The sequence below is a fragment of the Amblyraja radiata genome, chromosome 24 (assembly GCF_010909765.2).
Source record: "Amblyraja radiata isolate CabotCenter1 chromosome 24, sAmbRad1.1.pri, whole genome shotgun sequence".
Lineage (NCBI taxonomy): Eukaryota > Metazoa > Chordata > Chondrichthyes > Rajiformes > Rajidae > Amblyraja > Amblyraja radiata.
In genome coordinates, this window is record NC_045979.1 from 22,843,041 (window position 1) to 22,861,462 (window position 18,422).

The 18,422-nt window shown below is 47.2% G+C and overlaps 1 protein-coding gene across 1 annotated transcript; it reads left to right on the forward strand.

The window, feature by feature from the left end:
• Positions 1-851: 851 nt before the first annotated feature.
• Positions 852-16,912, forward strand: LOC116986873. The gene is made up of 6 exons (XM_033042634.1): positions 852-1,140; positions 5,845-6,147; positions 8,360-8,467; positions 10,339-10,380; positions 13,002-13,193; positions 15,303-16,912. Exons 1-6 carry the CDS (start codon positions 1,083-1,085, stop codon positions 15,458-15,460), a joined length of 861 nt encoding a protein of 286 aa, XP_032898525.1. The 5' UTR covers positions 852-1,082; the 3' UTR covers positions 15,461-16,912.
• Positions 16,913-18,422: the final 1,510 nt, after the last annotated feature.

The window sequence follows — 18,422 nt, forward strand, 5'->3', positions numbered from 1 at the left end:
AGCCCACTTCATCGTAATACACCTTCACCCTCTCTGTCCCGTTTTACTCATTACTTCCTCTCTCTCTCTGTCCCCCTTTCCTCAATCAATTTGCCCCTTTTCCTTTCTTGCCCCTTCTCTCTGCTCCCCTCTCCTTCCCCTCTTTCTCTTACTGCTGCTCCATGCACCTTTCTCCCTCCCATCACTCTCGCTTTCCCTTCTTTCTCACCCTCCCCCCTAAGTCTGTCTATCTCTCACTCTATCTGCCTGTTTTCCAATCTTTCTGTTCCTCTCCCACTGCTTTTTTATCTCTTTGCCTCTGTTGGCTTCCTTATTTCTCTCCCAACCCCCTCTATGTCCCTCTTTCCATCGACCCCAGTGTGGCTCTATCTCCCTCCTTTCCCCTTTCTCTCTCCCTCTATCTCTGTCCATCTCCTTCTTTCCTGTCTCTCTCCCCGCCCTCACACCTGCCTCTCCCCCCACTCTCCGCATTCTCTGACCCCTCTACTCTTTTTCTTTGGCACATCTCTCACTCCCCCTTGCTCTCTGCCCCTCCCCTATGGCCCTACACATTTTCTCTTCCTCTCCCTTCTCCTTCTCTGTGCCCCACATTTACCTATCTCTCCCTCACCCTCTCTTTGCCCCCCACTGCAATATCACTGTCCTCCACCCTCTTTATCTGCCCCGTTCCTTTCTTTCTCTGACCCCTTTTCTCTCCCTTCCCGTTCTCCTTTACTCTCCCACCCTCTGTGACCCATTTCCTCTCTGCCCCCTCTCCTTCCCTATGCTCACTTCCCCCTTCTCTCCCCACCTCTCTGCCCTTTCTCTCCCTCTCTTTGCCCCCTCTTCTCACAGTCTCTCTCTCTGTCTACACCCCCTCCCTCTCTACAGCCAGATCTCAGGGCTGATGTGGGCTGGTCCCTGTGACTTTTATTTTGATTCTGCTCTCACGTGCGTCAGGAAGTGCTGAGTCTTGTGGTCACTTGACCATTCTGAGCCTCTCCCTCTCTATCTGCAGCCAGTCTGTGACCTTGTCTCACAGGGATCACACAGAATATTTGTCACCTCTGCCACTCAGACCCCTTTGCAACAGCTGTCAAACAATGGATACCCTGCCCAAGGCTGTACTGGGAGTCATCATCTTCTGCTCCATGTGGACTGGTGAGTTGGGGTGGGGACATGGAAGGCAGAGGAGTGAGAGAGGGTGGGAGAAGTGAACGTATGGACAAGAGGGGCGAGCGGCAGGGACAGGGAGCGAGGACAATCAGCAGGATGAGACGGGGAGTAGTGAGAGAGTGATAGCAAGAGGGAGTGGGAAAGAACACTGAGGAATGAATAATAGACTGAGGGACTGGTGCTCCTGAAGATGGTTCAGAGGGGTGTAGTGATGGGGAGGGAGAACACAGAGGGTAAACGATATACACTGTGATCAGTGCTGTGGGTCAACCTCATCCCCAGCACAGTCCAGGCAAAGGTCCTTTCCCCCTTTTCAGCCACAACATTCTCCCAAGGGCTCTCACTGCATCTCAACCAGCTTTCTCACCCCATACCTCCGCCACTGCTGCTTCAGACTTATGTCATTTCTCTACTAACTGTTTGAGGAAGTGGTGAGGTGATATTGTAGTGGGTCAAGGGGTGGTCAGCCCAAGAGGGCTGTGAGGGATCATATCTCTCCCCTTTCTTAGAGTCTCCATTGTACAGAATAAGCTTTAAATGGGTCTATAGCAGGTAAAGTGAACTGTGAGGAGGACCTCTGACACCCACAGTAAAGAAGGGGCGATGGGAAGGGGGAATGGTGATCTACCTCAATGCCATTGTCCGGCACTAACCCCACATCTTGTGATTCCATCAATATCCAAAAATGTAAACTTTATCCAACTTTACACAAATTCTCCCATACATCTTATAGAGCATTTTTCAAGCTGGTGAGCTGGCGATAATAGTGATAATATATTTTATGGTATTTATTAATGACTGCAAACATTCCATTTGTAGGATTACGGGTAATGTTGGTTTGATTATTTGATTAAATGCAAGAATTTTAGCATGTATATAGGGCAATATGTAGATTTCTGCAGAAAATTTATGTTTTTGACTTACATAGATATCGGCTGCTGGGCCGTTCTCAGGAACGAAACTCTGCTGTAACCCAGGGACTGCTGGGTTTTTTTTAATCAAAAAATGTATCCACTTATTTATTTATTTATTTATTTTAAAATAATTTTATTTATTAGAAGTACAGTACATTACAATAATACAAGCCAAATATAACTTATTACATTTATTGTACCGCTTCCTTTTTTAAGCTTTAAAAAGAGAGAAAAGTAAAGAAAGTAAAGAAAGAATCGTGATATTTGTATTCAATTATTAAAAAATAATATTTAAACTACAATAAAACAAGCCAGAACCCACCACCATAATACAATGCAAACTTATATCCTTAATAAACTACTATACAACTGTGATACAATCCCTATTGAGGATACATTCAACACTCTGCGGAGCCCAGCGGTCCCGGAACTCCCTCAGGGTGCCCGTGGACAGGGCGTATTCCCTTTCTAACTGCATCTGGGCACGGGCGTATCCCCGGAAAAGGGGCAGGCAGCCGGCTTGGTTAGAGCCCTCCACCGCCTGGCGCCTTGACTCGTGGGGGACTGCTGGTTTTGGTGAGGTTGTGAAAGATGTTCACACCAGCACTACTGTGCAGTTTTGTTCATCTAATTGAAGAAAATACACCAGCATTGTGGGCAGTCCCAAAGATATTCACTCTGATAATTCACAGGATGAAAGGACAATCCTATCGCAAATAACTAAAGAAATTAGATCAATATTGTTTGGGGTTTAGAAGAATGAGGGGTGATCTTACTGATCCTACAAGATCCTGCTGGAGTTCAACAAGGTAGATGATAGGATGTAATAACCAGTGGAAGATTGTTGAATAGGGGAGAGAGTTACAAGTGGCAATTTAAAACAGAATATTTTGCATATGTGATGAATCTCTAGAACGTTTTTACCCGAGAAGGCTGTGGAGGCCAGATCATTGGGGATTTTAAAGAGGAAGTCTGTAGGTTTTTGTGAGGTTAGAGAGCTATGGGGAACTGGCACAGAACAGGAGTTGAGGCCTGGGACAGATCACCAGGATCATAATGAATGGTGGCAGGCTTGTGGGCCGAGTGGCCTCCTCCTGCTTTCATCTGTTTGTGTTCATTCTTAGTTTCTTCCTTTTTGGTTACAGTGCCCTCCATAATGTTTGGGACAAAGACCCATCATTTATTTATTTGCCTCTGTACTCCACAATTTGAGATTTGTAATAGAAAAAAATCACACTGGTTAAAGTGCATATTGTCAGATTTTAATAAAGGCCATTTTTACACATTTTGGTTTCACCATGTAGAAATTACAGCTGTGTTTATACATAGTTCCCCATTTCAGGGCACCATAATGTTTGGGACACAGCAATGTCATGTAAATGAAAGTAGTCATGTTTAGTATGTTGTTGCATATCCTTTACATGCAATGACCGCTTGAAGTCTGCGATTCATGGACATCACCAGTCCATGAATGTTCCCATCTACTGAATTTCCCACAGCCCACGGATACTCCATCTCTGCCCGCTGAAACCACTCACACGGCCTGCAGACACTCTCTCCCATCACAGACTCTCTCCGCCCATTGAATCTCTCTGAGCCCATCGACATTTCCCTCCATCACCGAATCTCCCCACACACCGAATCCCCTCTCCCACAGAAACTCTTCCCCCGTCGCCGACCCTCCCCACCAACTGAATCCCCCCCTCACAGCATACATAGAAACATAGAAAATAGGTGCAGGAGTAGGCCATTCGGCCCTTCGAGCCTGCACCGCCATTCAATATGATCATGGCTGATCATCCAACTCAGTATCCCGTACCTGCCTTCTCTCCATACCCCCTGATCCCTTTAGCCACAAGGGCACATCTAACTCCCTCTTAAATATAGCCAATGAACTGGCCTCAACTACCTTCTGTGGCAGAGAGTTTCAGAGATTCACCACTCACTGTGTGAAAAATGTTTTTCTCATCTCGGTCCTAAAGGATTTCCCCTCTATCCTTAAGCTGTGACTCCTTGTCCTGGACTTCCCCAGCATCGGGAACAATCTTCCTGCATCTAGCCTGTCCAACCCCTTAAGAATTTTGTAAGTTTCTATAAGATCCCCTCTCAATCTCCTAAATTCTAGTGAGTACAAGCCGAGCCTATCCAGTCTTTCTTTATATGAAAGTCCTGACATCCCAGGAATCAGTCCAGTGAACCTTCTCTGCACTCCCTCTATGGCAATAATGTCCTTCCTCAGATTTGGACACCAAAACTGTACGCAATACTCCAGGTGTGGTCTCACCAAGACCCTGTACAACTGCAGTAGAACCTCCCTGCTCCTATACTCAAATCCTTTTGCTATGAATGCTAACATACCATTCGCTTTCTTCACTGCCTGCTGCACCTGCATGCCTACTTTCAATGACTGGTGTACCATGACACCCAGGTCTCGTTGCATCTCCACTTTTCATAATCGGCCACCATTTAGATAATAGTCTGCTTTCCTGTTTTTGCCACCAAAGTGGATAACCTCACATTTATCCACATTATACTGCATCTGGCATGCATTTGCCCACTCACCCAGCCTATCCAAGTCACCTTGCAGCCTCCTAGCATCCTCCTCACAGCTAACACTGCACCCCAGCTTAGTGTCATCCGCAAACTTGGAGATGTTGCCTTCAATTCCCTCATCCAGATCATTAATATATATTACTAAAACTCTGTTCTTGACCGGTTTTGGCTTTCTGTGCTGCGGTTTCCGAGAGTAAGCCGCAACCTACGGCCGTCATTTTTGGCCACCTCGCTCAGAGCCCCCCTCCGCCGCGTGTGTGCCGAGGATTTTTCCCGTCGATGAAAATTGATAGAGATATTAATGTTTTTACAACATTCCCCATTCTCTCTGCTGCCCCCGCTGGCGGCAGGGGGAGGGACTATAAAAGCAGGAAGTGGTGTGCCTCAATGAGTCTCTGCAAGTGGTGTGCCTCAATCAGAGCTTTGAATGAAACTGACAAATGTCTACAGCATTGTGAGTACCCTTAATTTGTTTTGAAAATGAAAAAATGGTTAGTTTGAGGTAAAAAAGCACTGCCTGCAAATGGTTGTTTGGCTTGAAGTAAAAAGGCATATTCTCTCTCTCTCTCTCTCTCTCTCTCTCTCTCTCTCTCTCTCTCTCTCTCTCTCTCTCTCTCTCTCTCTCTCTCTCTCTCTCCCTCTCTCTCTCTCTCTCTCTCTCTCTCTCTCTCTCTCTCTCTCTCTCTCTCTCCCTCTCTCTCTCCCTCTCCCCCCCCCCTTCTCTCCACCCTCTCCCTCTCCTATCCCCCCCTCTCCCCCTCTCCCTCTCCCTCTCCCTCTCCCTCTCCCTCTCCCTCTCCCCCCCCCCCCTCCTCTCCCCCCCTCTCCCTCTCCTCTCCCCCCCTCTCCCCCCTTGGTCTAGTATATATTGTAAATAGCTGGGGTCCCAGCACTGAGCCTTGCGGTACCCCGCTAGCCACTGCTTGCCATTCTGAAAAGGACCCGTTTACTCCTACTCTTTGCAGGAGTAGGATGCTCCCACTGCGTGTAGGTCCAGACGCACGCTGAACTGCCCCATGCTGTATGCGGGGAATATTTACAGGAAGTTTCCTGCCTTTTTCCCCGGAGCAGATGGGTGTTCTGCCCTTTAAACTGATCGTGCACTCGCTGCCCCCGTGATACAACACGGCCCGGTTCAGTCAGGTCGTGTGGCCCTGTGTTGATGACCCTGTGTGCAGCGCCGATATCAGACTGGGCTCTAACCTCACTCTCTCCTCCCCAGGTTCCGCGGGAAAGGTTGCCTTCACGATTGAGAAACTCTCCGCCTCGGGCAGTCCCTGTCAGTTGGAGTTGAGATGCTCTATCCCGAGACAAACAGCAAAATTCCACTGGTACCGAGGTAGCACCAACATATCTGACGACAGCAGGCACCATGTGGACTTCGGAGGCGCGCTGTTGACAGTCACACCTGACCCCAACAGCAACAGCGCCGTGTACAAATGCCTTTCGGAGGCAACCCAAGAGGGCCTATCCGTTGACGTGGCCCCAGCCTGTAACGTCTTTGGCGTGTTTATGCAAAAAACTGGTTGGACTTTTTGTTATGTCTCCCCCCCCCCGCACCCCAGTAATTTCTCTCCTGTCCGGACACCAATCTCACACAGTCGTCAAAGTGGAAAGGGACACACGTGCATATGCATTGAACCATTCACTCAATCACACGGTCATCCACTAGATAGTCGTGTACGTATCTGCAGGAACCTCACCCAACTAGTCTTGCTCCCAGTGAAACTTACACACTCATGTATTTACACAAACACAATCTCAAACATGTCACAAGTTCACCATTACTGACGTACACTTGCACACATGCACCTACCTACCTCCCATAATTAGTTGCAGATAGGGACATGAGAATTATGCACTTACACATAGTCTCACACAAACGCAGACCTGTGCAGAGAAAATCACACACCATTGGCACAAACCGTCTCACGGTTAAACATAAGCAGTCACACATACATGTAACACTGCACAGTAAAGCTATCTGCAAAGTTGGATGCCCAGCCTCTCACATACAGACACATGGTCTGTCATACATAGACATGCATACATATACATAGTTTCTGTCTCTCTCCCACACTCACACAGGCATAGAAATCAGATACACAGCCACACGCACACACAGATACAAAGAAGCAATCAAATCAAAAAGGTACACCGCCTCACACACACAAATCAATACAATCTCATGAACACACACACACATACACACACAGTTATCTGCACAATCATAGAATTGCATACACAATCACAGACACACGGATGAACAATCAAAGACACAGCCAACTAGACTAAAAATCACATTCTCACCATCACACACAGATACTACCATCAGAATCTCTCTCTGACACACAAAGTGAAATGTATGCACTTAGTTATACATAACGTTAAATACACATTTAGACAGGTACATGGACAGGGTAGATTTGGAGGGATATAAGCCAAAAACGGGCAGGTGGGAATAGTTTAGATGAGGCAAGTTGAGCCGAAGGGCCTGTTTCCGCATGGTGTGACTATAAGACTAATTGCATTCATACATAGTTAAGCACACACAGACCATTACACATCTCACACATCTAGTCGCAGATATACATATGAACAGTCAAACATACACATGTTCAGGTGGCCCCATACAAACAGGTTGTGCACAATGAATCACGACCATAAGTCTCACTCACAATCACAGTTATACATATAGTCACAGCACACACAGACGGATAGTTATACACATACAGTCAAATAGTGAGAATCATGCACATGCTTTGTATAGTTATATATATATAAAGAATCACATACAGATACAGTCACTGACATGCATACCTTCTGCCCATTATTCTATTTCCACCACACAATGCCACCAACACGTTGGAAAAAGTCTCAGTCACACAGTCAGAAAGTCACAGGCTGTCACAAGCATCTTGTATATACCATGAGCGGCGTGCAGATTAAAAATGTACAGGGAAAAAACATAAATACATATACAATCAAACACAGTGACACTGTAAATATGCAATCAGTTAGTCGTGTACACAGATGACAGTGAAAAAAGGCAATCACTCACACATAAGTACACTGACAGCAACATAGTCACACAAACCATAACACAAATAATTGCAAACATATCCAAAGTTGCCCTCACCATTTTACACACACACACACACACACACACACACACACACACACACACACACACACACACACACACACACATGCTCAAAACTATATACATACAGCTACTTTTGTGCGCATACATTCACAAAAACATAAATGCACAGACATTGTGGCAGTCACATACACACACATACACATTGTTCAAATGCACACTCTGACAATCATAGACACATACACAAATACACACATGGCCAGTCACAGATGAACGGCCAGAATACACAATCACGGGCACAAACACACCTTGAGTGTTTCAGACATGCAATGATAGACAGGTGTGAACAGTTAAAGAGCAGGATCATAAGTTCATGTTAGAGGAGCAGAATTAGGCCATTCGGCCCATCAGGTCTACACCACTCATTCACGGCTGATCTTGCATACACACCATACAGCGTGACACACAAATGGTCAAACACACATGGATGGTCACGTCCTCAAAACCAGACAGGACGCAATTTCTGTCTCACACGTAAATAAACACGGATTGTCATAGGTAATGACGATAATGCACATGATGCACAGTGATCCTCAACTCTGTGCACAAGTTCCCCGTTTCTTTCTGTTCACAGGCTCTTCGTGCATGCGCTGCCTAGTTAGGATGGCCGTGACAATCGTCTTCCTGTGCCTGTGGTTAAGTGCCTTGGGATTCACCGCCTACTTCTGCTGTGGACAGACCAGTTAAGTGGGGGTCTTCTTGGGTTAGGGCAGCATCGAGAGGGCAGGGTCTGGACGATAAACCAGAGGTAACGGACACAAGAAACTGTAGATGCCTGAACCGTGAGCACAACGCAAGTGCTGGAGGAACTCAAAAGACTAATCATCAGTGTGAAGAAGGCTCCCGACCCCAAACGCCTGTTCATTCCCTCCCTGAATGGCAAAATTCCTCCTGCACTTTGATTTTACTCCAAATGCCCGAAGCAGCTGAGAATTCTAAAGGGCCTGTCCCACTTGGGCGTCAATTGCGCGTAATTTACGCGACAGGCCGGTGGTGACTGTTGCATGAAAATCGCCTCTGGCCTAAATGGCCTACCCCATATTCCTTGACTGTGGCTCCTGGTTCTGGACTCCCCCAACACTGGGAACATGTTTACTGCCTCCAGCGTGTCCAATCCCTTAATAATCTTATATGTTTCAATAAGATTCCCTCTCATTCTTCTAAATTCCAGTGTATACAAGCCCAGTCGCTCCATTCTATCAGCATATGACAGTCCCGCCAGCCCGGGAATTAACCTTGTGAACCTACACTGCACTCCCACAATAGCAAGAATGGTCTTCCACAAATTTGGAGACCAAAACTGCACACAATACTCCAGATGTGGTCTCACTAGAACCCTGCACAACTGCAGAAGGACCCCTTTGCTCCTATACTCAACTCCTCCTGTTATGACAGCCAATATACCGTTAGTTTACTTCACTGCCTGTTGGACCTGCATGCTTACTTTCAGTGACTGATGAACAAGGACCCCCAGATCTCGTTATACTTCCCCTTTTCCGAACTTGACAGCATTCAGATAATAATCTGCCTTCCTGTTCTTGCCACCAAAGTGGATAACCTCATATTTATCCACATTAAACTGCATCTGCCATGCATCTGCCCACTCACCCAACCTGTCCAAGTCACCCTGCATGCTCATAGCATCCTCCTCACAGTTCACACTGCCACCCAGCTTTGTGTCATCTGCAAATTTGCTAATGTTACTTGTAATCCCTTCATCTAAATCATTAATATATATTAGAAATAGCTGTGGTCCCAGCACCGAGCCTTGCGGTACCCCACTAGTCACTGCCTGCCATTCTGAGAGGGACCTGTTAATCCCTACTCTTTGTTTCCTGCCTGCCAACCAATTTTCTCTCCATGTCAGCACTCTACCCCCAATACCATGTGCCCAAATTTTGCCCACTAATCTCCTATGTGGAACCTAATCAAATGCTTTCTGAAAGTCCAGGTACACTACATCCACTGGTTCTCCCTTGTCCATTTTCCTAGTTACATCCTCAAAAAATTCCAGAATATTCGTCAAGCATGATTTCCCCTTCGTAAATCCATGCTGACTCAGACCGATCCTGTTACTGCTGTCCAAATGTGCCGCTATTTCATCTTTATAATTGACTCCAGCATCTTTCCCACCACCGATGTCAGGCTAACTGGTTTATAATTCCTCGTTTTCCCTCTCGCTCCTTTCTTGCAAAGTGGGATAACATTAGCTACCCTCCAATCCACAGGAACTGATCCTGAACATTATAAAATCATCACCAATGCATCCACAATTTCTAGAGCCACCTCCTTAAGTACCCTGGGATGGAGACCATCAGGTCCTGGGGTTTTATCAGCCTTCAGCCTCATAAGCATAAGGGCCTGTCCCACTGTACGAGGTAATTCTTAAGCTCTCCCGAGTTTAAAAAAAATCAAACTCATGGTAAGTACGTAGAATGCACGTAGCAAGGTAGATGGGCAGTGTGTGAAGTCAGCATGATGCATCTGCAGTTTACATCAGTGGGTCCGTGCTCGATCTTTGTGCTAACCGCCCCTCTATCTCTCCTGAACTAGGTCAGAAGAAAGCAGGGAAGAAAGGACACACCACTGCCAAAGGTAAGGGGATTTGCTGATCTCTCACTGCCTTCAGCAACTCCTGGGTATTTTCAGAGGCTGATTTCTGGGAAGTTGGCGTTGCTGGAGCTGATGGGTACTCCGAACCATCCCTCTGGTGTTCAGAACCACTGCCAGCATCCCCCATGTGCTCTGGCAATGACCCTGCATTGTTGCAGTACTGACATTCCCTTCAGAGCCCAGGCACGCAGGGTGGCAGGAACTGCGGCTTCACACCTCCGGGCACCCGGCCTCTATTCAGACATACCGTTCAATCCTGACCACCAAATCTGTCTGTGTGGAGTTTGCACTTTCTTCCTCTGAATATGTAAGTATCTCCCAGGTGCTTGAATCTCCTCCTAGGTGTCAAAGACATGCAGAAACTTACCTGCAGAATGGGGGGGACGAAGGACCGACGAGCACTTTTTGTAACTTTGTCGGGCGCCTTTGTGGCGACGCTTTTGTGTACTTTGTTTGCAAAAATAAAGAATATCACTGTACCTAGGTACACCTGACAATAAAGAATCATCATCATCAATTGGCCACTGTAAGTTTCCCCTTGTGTATACATGAGGGCCGTGCAAATTTTGTAGGCTGTGGGCCGAGCATCAAAAATGTGTCTAGAAATCAGTTTTCGTGACCCAAGTCACAGAACTACATGAAATTTTCCACAGATTTAGATGAAATATAATTGCGAAGGATGTCATAACTCGTCATTGCCAAAAGTTGCACATTAATTAATTAAACTAATTAGAAAATGAGATCGGGAAAGTAAGCGCCATCTAGTGGCCAATGCCCATATTACACGATGGGCAGCCTATTTCCGTGTTGCAGTCCATTTAAACTATATATCATTATACCTATATATATTCCAGATAGTAATATAGGTATAATAATATAATAATTTAATAATATAATATAATATATTATTATACCTATATATATTCCAGATAGATATATTCCTCCATTTTCCTGAAAACGGCCGCTACGGACGGCACTATGTACACACCACCCCCCACCCCCGCCCGCGCATTCGCGAATCGGCCGCTTTTTAATTGAGACCGCGGCTTCACTATGTTAAATACATAGGCCCCACGATCGGAGCACCTTTTACCGGTAAGTTATCGCAGGCAGCTCCGACATTAGATGATTAAGACTTATTACTCTACAACAAGCTGGCATTAGTGAAAATGTTTAATTTACCTTGTTATTGATACATATAGTTTAGGCCCTCAACTTCATGAATGAATGAATAAGTGAATGAGTAAATGAATAAATGAGTGAATGAGTGAATGTACTGCCTCCAAATCTCATTTTTTCACATTATAAAGGGTGCAATTAAATAAATTAAAGTCCATACAGATTAATTTTCATAAATTCAGACTTAGATCTTACCTTTCAGTTTGAGTTGATTCACAAAGTTTCACAACTTTGTGTTGCAGCATCTCAGCAGGGACTTTGCTTTCAAGACTTTCTTCCACTTCTATCCACTTAGCTACACATTTTTCAGATTTCTTAATGCTTTTCTCACTAAATTCAATTACCCTGCTGCAAGTTTCCACGACATGTATTCCACAGAACTAGAAAGAACCTTCATCAGAATCTCCAGTAAAACAGGCATAAGTGAAGCCCTCTCAGCTATGTTGTGTGCTAGCCTGAAACAAAGCGCGTGATTGGCCAACTGGCAGACAACTCAATGTTAAACGTGCTTTGATTGGACTAAAAATACCTGAAATATTTCCGTTTTTTCTCTAATTTAATAAAAAATGTGCAAGTCTTGTTCATGACGAGTTTCAGTGGTGATTTATATAATATTTTTACACAATATGTGAAAATTTCATTTAGTTTGGTGACTTGGGTCACGAAACAGTAGAATAAAGCTCCTCGGCCCACAGCCTATGTGGAGAAGTTGCTGCTCTTGTGGGAGAATTTTGAACCAGGCTGGACTCTTTACAAATAAGCAGCCACATGTTTATTACTAAAGTGAGGATAAACCATTTTGGTCTGAGGATGGTGAGTTTTTGGAACTCTCCTCCCCAAAGTGCAGTAAAACCAGAGTTTTTGAATATGATAAAGGCAGAACTGTATGCATTCTTCCTGAACCAAGGTAGAAAGGTCACTGAGGTGGGTGGGAATCTGTTGTTAAGATAATGACCTACTGTAGTTGATGGGGCACAGATGGGAGGGACAAAGAGAACTACCTGCCCCTAATTTGTATGTTTCCACAAGAATATTTTTTTGCAGAGGATTCCAGGGAAATTTCCTCAAATTCCCGGGATGTGGGACTTTTGCTCAGTGGGATGACACTGAGTGGCGGGTTTGCTCCCAACACAGAGAAAGCAGTGATGATCGGGGCATGGTTGGTAACATCAGAAAAAGTGTGGACAGAGCAGATTTAAATATTCACAAGATCTTTCAGCTCATTAGGTCGATGCCAGCTCTCCACCATCCACCCCCCCCCCACCCCTCCCTGATTGTTTTCTTGTAATCTGTTCTCTCTCACGTGTCCTTCAATGGAGGAGACCGAGAGATGGTGCTGCCATAGGGAGAAGTGTGAAGAATGAGGGAAATGGGACAAAGTGGATCGTAATCTTCCATTTTTGCCTCCATTATATCCCCCACAGACAATGAGGAAGGGATTTATTCACCTGTGGGAATCGCTGACACTGGAAACAAAGGGAGTGCCCAGGATGAGGAGATGCCTGGGCCCAGCTCGGCTGAAGGAGACCCTGATACCAACTACCAGCCCCTGAAGAAAGAGCAAGTCAGCGACTACAGTATGATTACACCGACAGCTGCCAAGGCACATCCACAAGGTAGGCAGTCAGGGAAAGGCAGGTTCTGGTAGAGAGAGGGACAACAAGCAAAACAAAAAGGCAGATGGAGAGAGAAATTTAGAGACAAAATAAATTGAGCGAGAGAGGTATCGAGGGAGATAAATCAATGTGGATTAGAGAGATGTGGAGACAGAGGTAGATGTACATGTAACAAAATAATGCTACGGTGGCTATGGGAGATTTTATGGGAGAGAGAGAGATGGGAAGAGAGAGAAATAGGGGTGGTGAGAGAGAGAGAGAGGAGGGGGCAGGGAGAGGGGAGAGAGAAAAGGAAGGGGGGAGAGAGAGAGGGGGAGAAGAGGAAGAGAGAGGGGAGAGAGATAGAGATGGGGAGAGAGAGTTAGTGAGAGGGAGAGAGGGGGAGAGAGAGTGGGAGAGAGTGGGAGAGAGAAAGTGAAAGGGGAGAAAGAGAAAGTGAAAGGGGGTGAAAGAGGGAGAGAGAGTGAGGGGGAGAGAGAGGGGTGAGAGAGATATGGGGAGAGAGAGAAAAATAGGGGTGTGTGAGGGAGGGGGAGAGAGTGAAGGAAGGGGAGAGAGAGAGTGAGAGGGGGAAAGAGAGGGGAGCAGAGAGAGAAAAGGGGAAGAGGGGAGAGAGAGATGGGGAGAGAGAGAGAGAGTGGGGAGGGAGAGAGCAGGGAGAGAGAGAGGGATTGACAGTGAGAGAGAGGGGGAGAGAGAGAGGGGGAGGGAGATAGAGAGAGGGGGGAAAGAGAGTGACAGAGAGAGAGGGGGAGAGAGGCAGAGAGAGGGGAAGAAGGGGAGAGAAGCAGATAGGGGAGAGGGGGAGGGACAGAGAGAGAGAGAGAGGGAGAGAGGGAGAGAGAGAGAGAGATTGGAAATACTCGAACATTTTACAGAGTGATGCATGTCGTGCAAGATACAGACATGAGGTAGAGCCAGGCACAGAGTAAGATGTACAAAGGGGAGAGATGCGAACTGCTGTGATTTGCACAAGCAGGCTTCATCTGAATCTTCATCAGAGGTGGCGTGGGGGCATAAGGGCTGGACGAGTGATAGAAATCAGGAAAGAGACCGGAGGGGGTGCAGAGATAGGGAGGGGTGTTGGGATTGAAGGGTGTTACAGGGAAGATTGTACAAGTACATTGTAAATGTCAGCAAAAGTACCAGTGAGGCAGATAGGCTCTGGGAGAAGGGTGCACCATCCATGGTTCACTAATGAGTTTCAGGGTGATATCCAATTGAAAGTAAGGGTGAACAGTACTTGCAGATGAGTGTGGGCCAGAGGACTTGGGAATATTAAACCAGCAAAGGATGACAAACAAAAATTAGATGCTGTAAGAAGATCGATTGAAGACTTTGTGGCAAAGTTTGCAGATTATATGAAAATAGATGGAGAGGCAGGATGTGGAGAGGATGTTTCCACGATTGGGAGAGTCTAGGACTAGAGGTCATAGCCTCAGAATTAAAGGAGGTTCTTTCAGGAAGGAGATGAGGAGAAATGTCTTTAGTCAGAGGGTGGTGAATCTGTGGAATTCTCTGCCACAGAAGGCTGTGGAGGTCATCAGTGGATATTTTTAAGGAAGAGATAGATAGATTCTTGATTAGTACAGTTGTCAGAGTTTATAGGGAGAAGGCAGGAGAATGAGGTTAGGAGGGAGATCAGCCATGATTGAATGGCAGGGTAGACTTGATGGGCCAAATGGCCTAATTCTACTATCCCTTATGAGAGGAAATATAAGTAATATAAAGACCTACAAGTATATGATAGGAGAGAAACTGAAATGGGGAGAGGGGATAAGATGGAGGGAGACTCGCTGGATCACTCCACACAGAACTGTGGGAACAGGACGGGCTGCAAGCCTCCTGTTACACTGTAAACAGTTTGTGTTCAGTGATCCCTCACACAAAAGGACACGAAGTGCTGGAGCAGCATCCCTGGAGAAAAATGGATACATGACATTTCAGGTCGAGACCCTTCTTCAGACTCCGACCCGCAACGGCACTTGTCCATGTTCTCCACAGAGATGCTGTTTGACCTGCTCAGCTATTCCCGCACTTTGTGTCCAGCATCTGCAGTTCTTTGTTTCTACTTCCCCAGTTTGCTCACATCATTGCCTCTGTCCCCAGATCCAACGTATCAGGCCCTGGTCAAGGACAAAGAAGAAGACTACAGTTTGATCAAGCCACAGGCGTCTGTTGGGGAGCCCGTGGTGACGTTCTCTGCTCTGAACAAAGAGGTCACGGTCGAGTTCTTTCCGCCAGGTGGAGCCAATGGCCAGGAGTGAGGCAGTCAGCAGCTCACTTACAAGGCCACACTTTCTCTGTATAAAGCAAGCCCTCGACCCAGGATGAGATCCCGGCCTGCAAGTCACTTGTTGAAACTGTCAGTCTATATATAAGCTCCCTGAACTCCTCGAATAGACCCTAGCCTGGAACTCTCTCCCTGAGGTCTGTCATTTAAATGTCAATTTGGTAATTCTCCGATTTGATCCCAGCCTGGAACTCGCTGCCAGGTGTCTGATATTGTATAAAAAAACCCTGAATCCATCAATTAGATTGCAGCCTGTAACTCACTTCTGGGTCGGCGTGATTGTAGATATGTTCCCCCTGAACTACTGCATTATCTCCCAACCTGTAACATACTCCAGGGCAGTTATTATTCATTTTATACCCCTCTCCCCCTCCCCCCACCCACCCCTCCCCTTCTCCCGGTCAGCTCGATTAGATCCCAGCCTGGACTTGGCCCCAGGGTGGTGAGATTGTGTGTGTGTGTGTGTGTGTGTGCACCCCAGGGATGATCTGTGTGCATGAAGACGTGTCCCTGAGCACCGTGCTTTCACTTGAATGTGCTTCCCAGGGCCAAAGACCAGTGGCCACAGGGCAAGTCCAATAAAGCTGAAGGATATTGGACCTAATGACTCCAAACGAGTTCCCAGGAGAGTTCTACAGTCAATCCCACCAACCTTCTCCTTCCCACATATCTTCTGAATGTGTGAGACTGCTGCCACCCGATAGTATGCGCATTCTCTGCACATGCCAGGACATCACACATTTGTTGTCGATACAAGCTTCCCCATTCACACGCAGCCCCTCCATCTCCCACCACCCGTTGTTCTCCCTCTAATCCTGCACAAACACCTCCAAGAGCTGTCACAGCCCTCCCCGGCGCACCGAGATGCCTTCCAGAAATCCCTCAGCGGGCCTGACCACCGCACCTCTGTAACCTTGGGCATGCAGCTGGCCAGCTGACGTGCCACTGGGCTGCAGACTTGCCACTGGGCTGCAGACCTGCCACTGGGCCTACTTACTGCCAGTTTACCATTCACCCATAACCTCCACAATCTCAGTTGTTTCCAACAAGCTTGACTTCCTCACAAATATCCCAATAGCACAGATATTCCTTCTTCCAGGTTGGCTAATTCCCAGCAATTTATAGCATTTGCATTCCACTGCTTCAAATCAAATCCGGTGTAATCCTTCAACATCCTACCGTACCCTATCATCCCTCCTCCCTGTCCCTGTAACTTCTACCAAGCCCCGACACCCATCCATCCCTCCAGAGCTTACACCACTCCCTGTTCCTGTAACCCCCTCATGCCTCTACACCCTTCCTTGTCCATGTAAACCGCTCCAGCCTCTCCACCCATCTCTTTCTCTGTATCTCCCTCCAGGCTCTGCACCCCTCCCTATCAGCCTCCAGCCTTAACAACCCACTGATATTTCTGCTCCCCTTAATGTATATTCACACCACCAGCAGTTCTTCCGGCTTCCAGATACCCCAACTCTGGAATTCCCCACCCCCCCCCCCCCCCCTCCCTCCCCTCCTCAAGGTCCTGATCGCTCATTTTCTATGTCCCCCACTCTCCCTCTCCGTTCCACCTCCCCCGTCCCCTTCTCCAGAGTTGAAGCTCCCATACTATTACACTTTGGGCACCTCACTGATTGCTGAGCTATTAACATGCCAATTTTGCAAAGTATCCTCTGCCATTTGTGGCAAAGTGTGTGGCTGTTTATTGAATAACAATAAGTATGCGATTTAAAATGTTTCAAAATTCTTGCTTGTAACTGAGCATTTCTTCACGTCAACTGTACCCCTTGGTGGGGGGAGGGGGGGGGGTAGGTTGACATGGATGGTGTAGGGGAACGGGTGGGAGAGGGTATCAAAGGTATTTTATTGGTCACATTCACATACACCTAGGTGTAGTGAAGTGAAATGCTTCTTGCCATTTTGCAGCACATAAAGAAGGAATACAGACATAACATTAATAAGAGTTTTAAATATAAAGAACATCCCCCCACAATGGTTCCCATTATGAGGGAAGGCACAAAGTCCAGTCCCCAACCCCAGTACACCCATAGTCGGGCCCATTGAGGCCTCCACAGTTGCCTCTACGGAGGCCCGATGTTCCAGGCCGTTCTCGCCGGGTGATGTTGCTCCGGCGTCGGGAGAGTCCTCTCAGCGGCTTGGGAACCCTGGAATGGCCGCTTCCGTACTGGAGGCCGCGGCTTCCAAAGCCAACAAGGCTGTGCCGGTTGGAGCACCACAACTGGCGATCTCATCTAGAGATCCCAGGCTCCCGGTGTAAAGTCAGCGCCGCCGCCCGCAGCTGATCGCTCCACAGTCCCGCAGCTCTGTGATGTTTTCCTCAGTGATCTTCAGCTCACCGGAGCTCCAGCGCGGCGACCCGAGCAAGGCATCGCCCGCTCCGCTCAGCGATAGCGCTCCAGCGCTGTGCCGCCGCCGAAGCCGAGGGTCTGGGCGGTCCCCGACAGGAAACGCCGCTCCAGGCCCGCTGGTAGGCCGCAAGGACGGGTCGAAGCTGCAGCCCGGAGAAAAGCTGCCTCTCCGACCAGGTAGGGACCCTGAAAGGTAGTTTCCCCCTTCCCCCCCCACCCCCCACATAAAAAAGTCTGGGGGAGTATTGGAGGTTGAGTAAGTAAATTGAGAATAGGACTAAGGGTAGAATGGGGGTAAAATAGGTAGGCAGAGAGGAGGGGGGAGGGTCAGGAGAGGAGAGGGTAGGAGGGGGGGATTGGATGAGGGAGAGTTACAGGGAGGGGTGGGTGAGGGAGAGGTGGAAGTCAAGTCAAGTCACTTTTATTTCTATAGCACATTTAAAAAACAACTCTTGTTGGCCAAAGTGCTTTACATTGGTGGAGGTACTAACGTTATACAACATTGATTCATAGATTAAGTACATACATAAATACATACATATAGCCCTCCCTCAGAGGACGTCAAGAAAG

Excerpts from the sequence above, each read along its gene's own strand:
- LOC116986873 (XM_033042634.1), top strand. The coding sequence starts at position 1,083 with ATGGATACCCTGCCCAAGGCTGTACTGGGAGTCATCATCTTCTGCTCC. Across the intron at positions 1,141-5,844 it reads CTTCTGCTCCATGTGGACTG|GTTCCGCGGGAAAGGTTGCC; the intron begins GTGAGTTGGGGT and ends TCTCCTCCCCAG. Across the intron at positions 6,148-8,359 it reads CGTGTTTATGCAAAAAACTG|GCTCTTCGTGCATGCGCTGC; the intron begins GTTGGACTTTTT and ends TTCTGTTCACAG.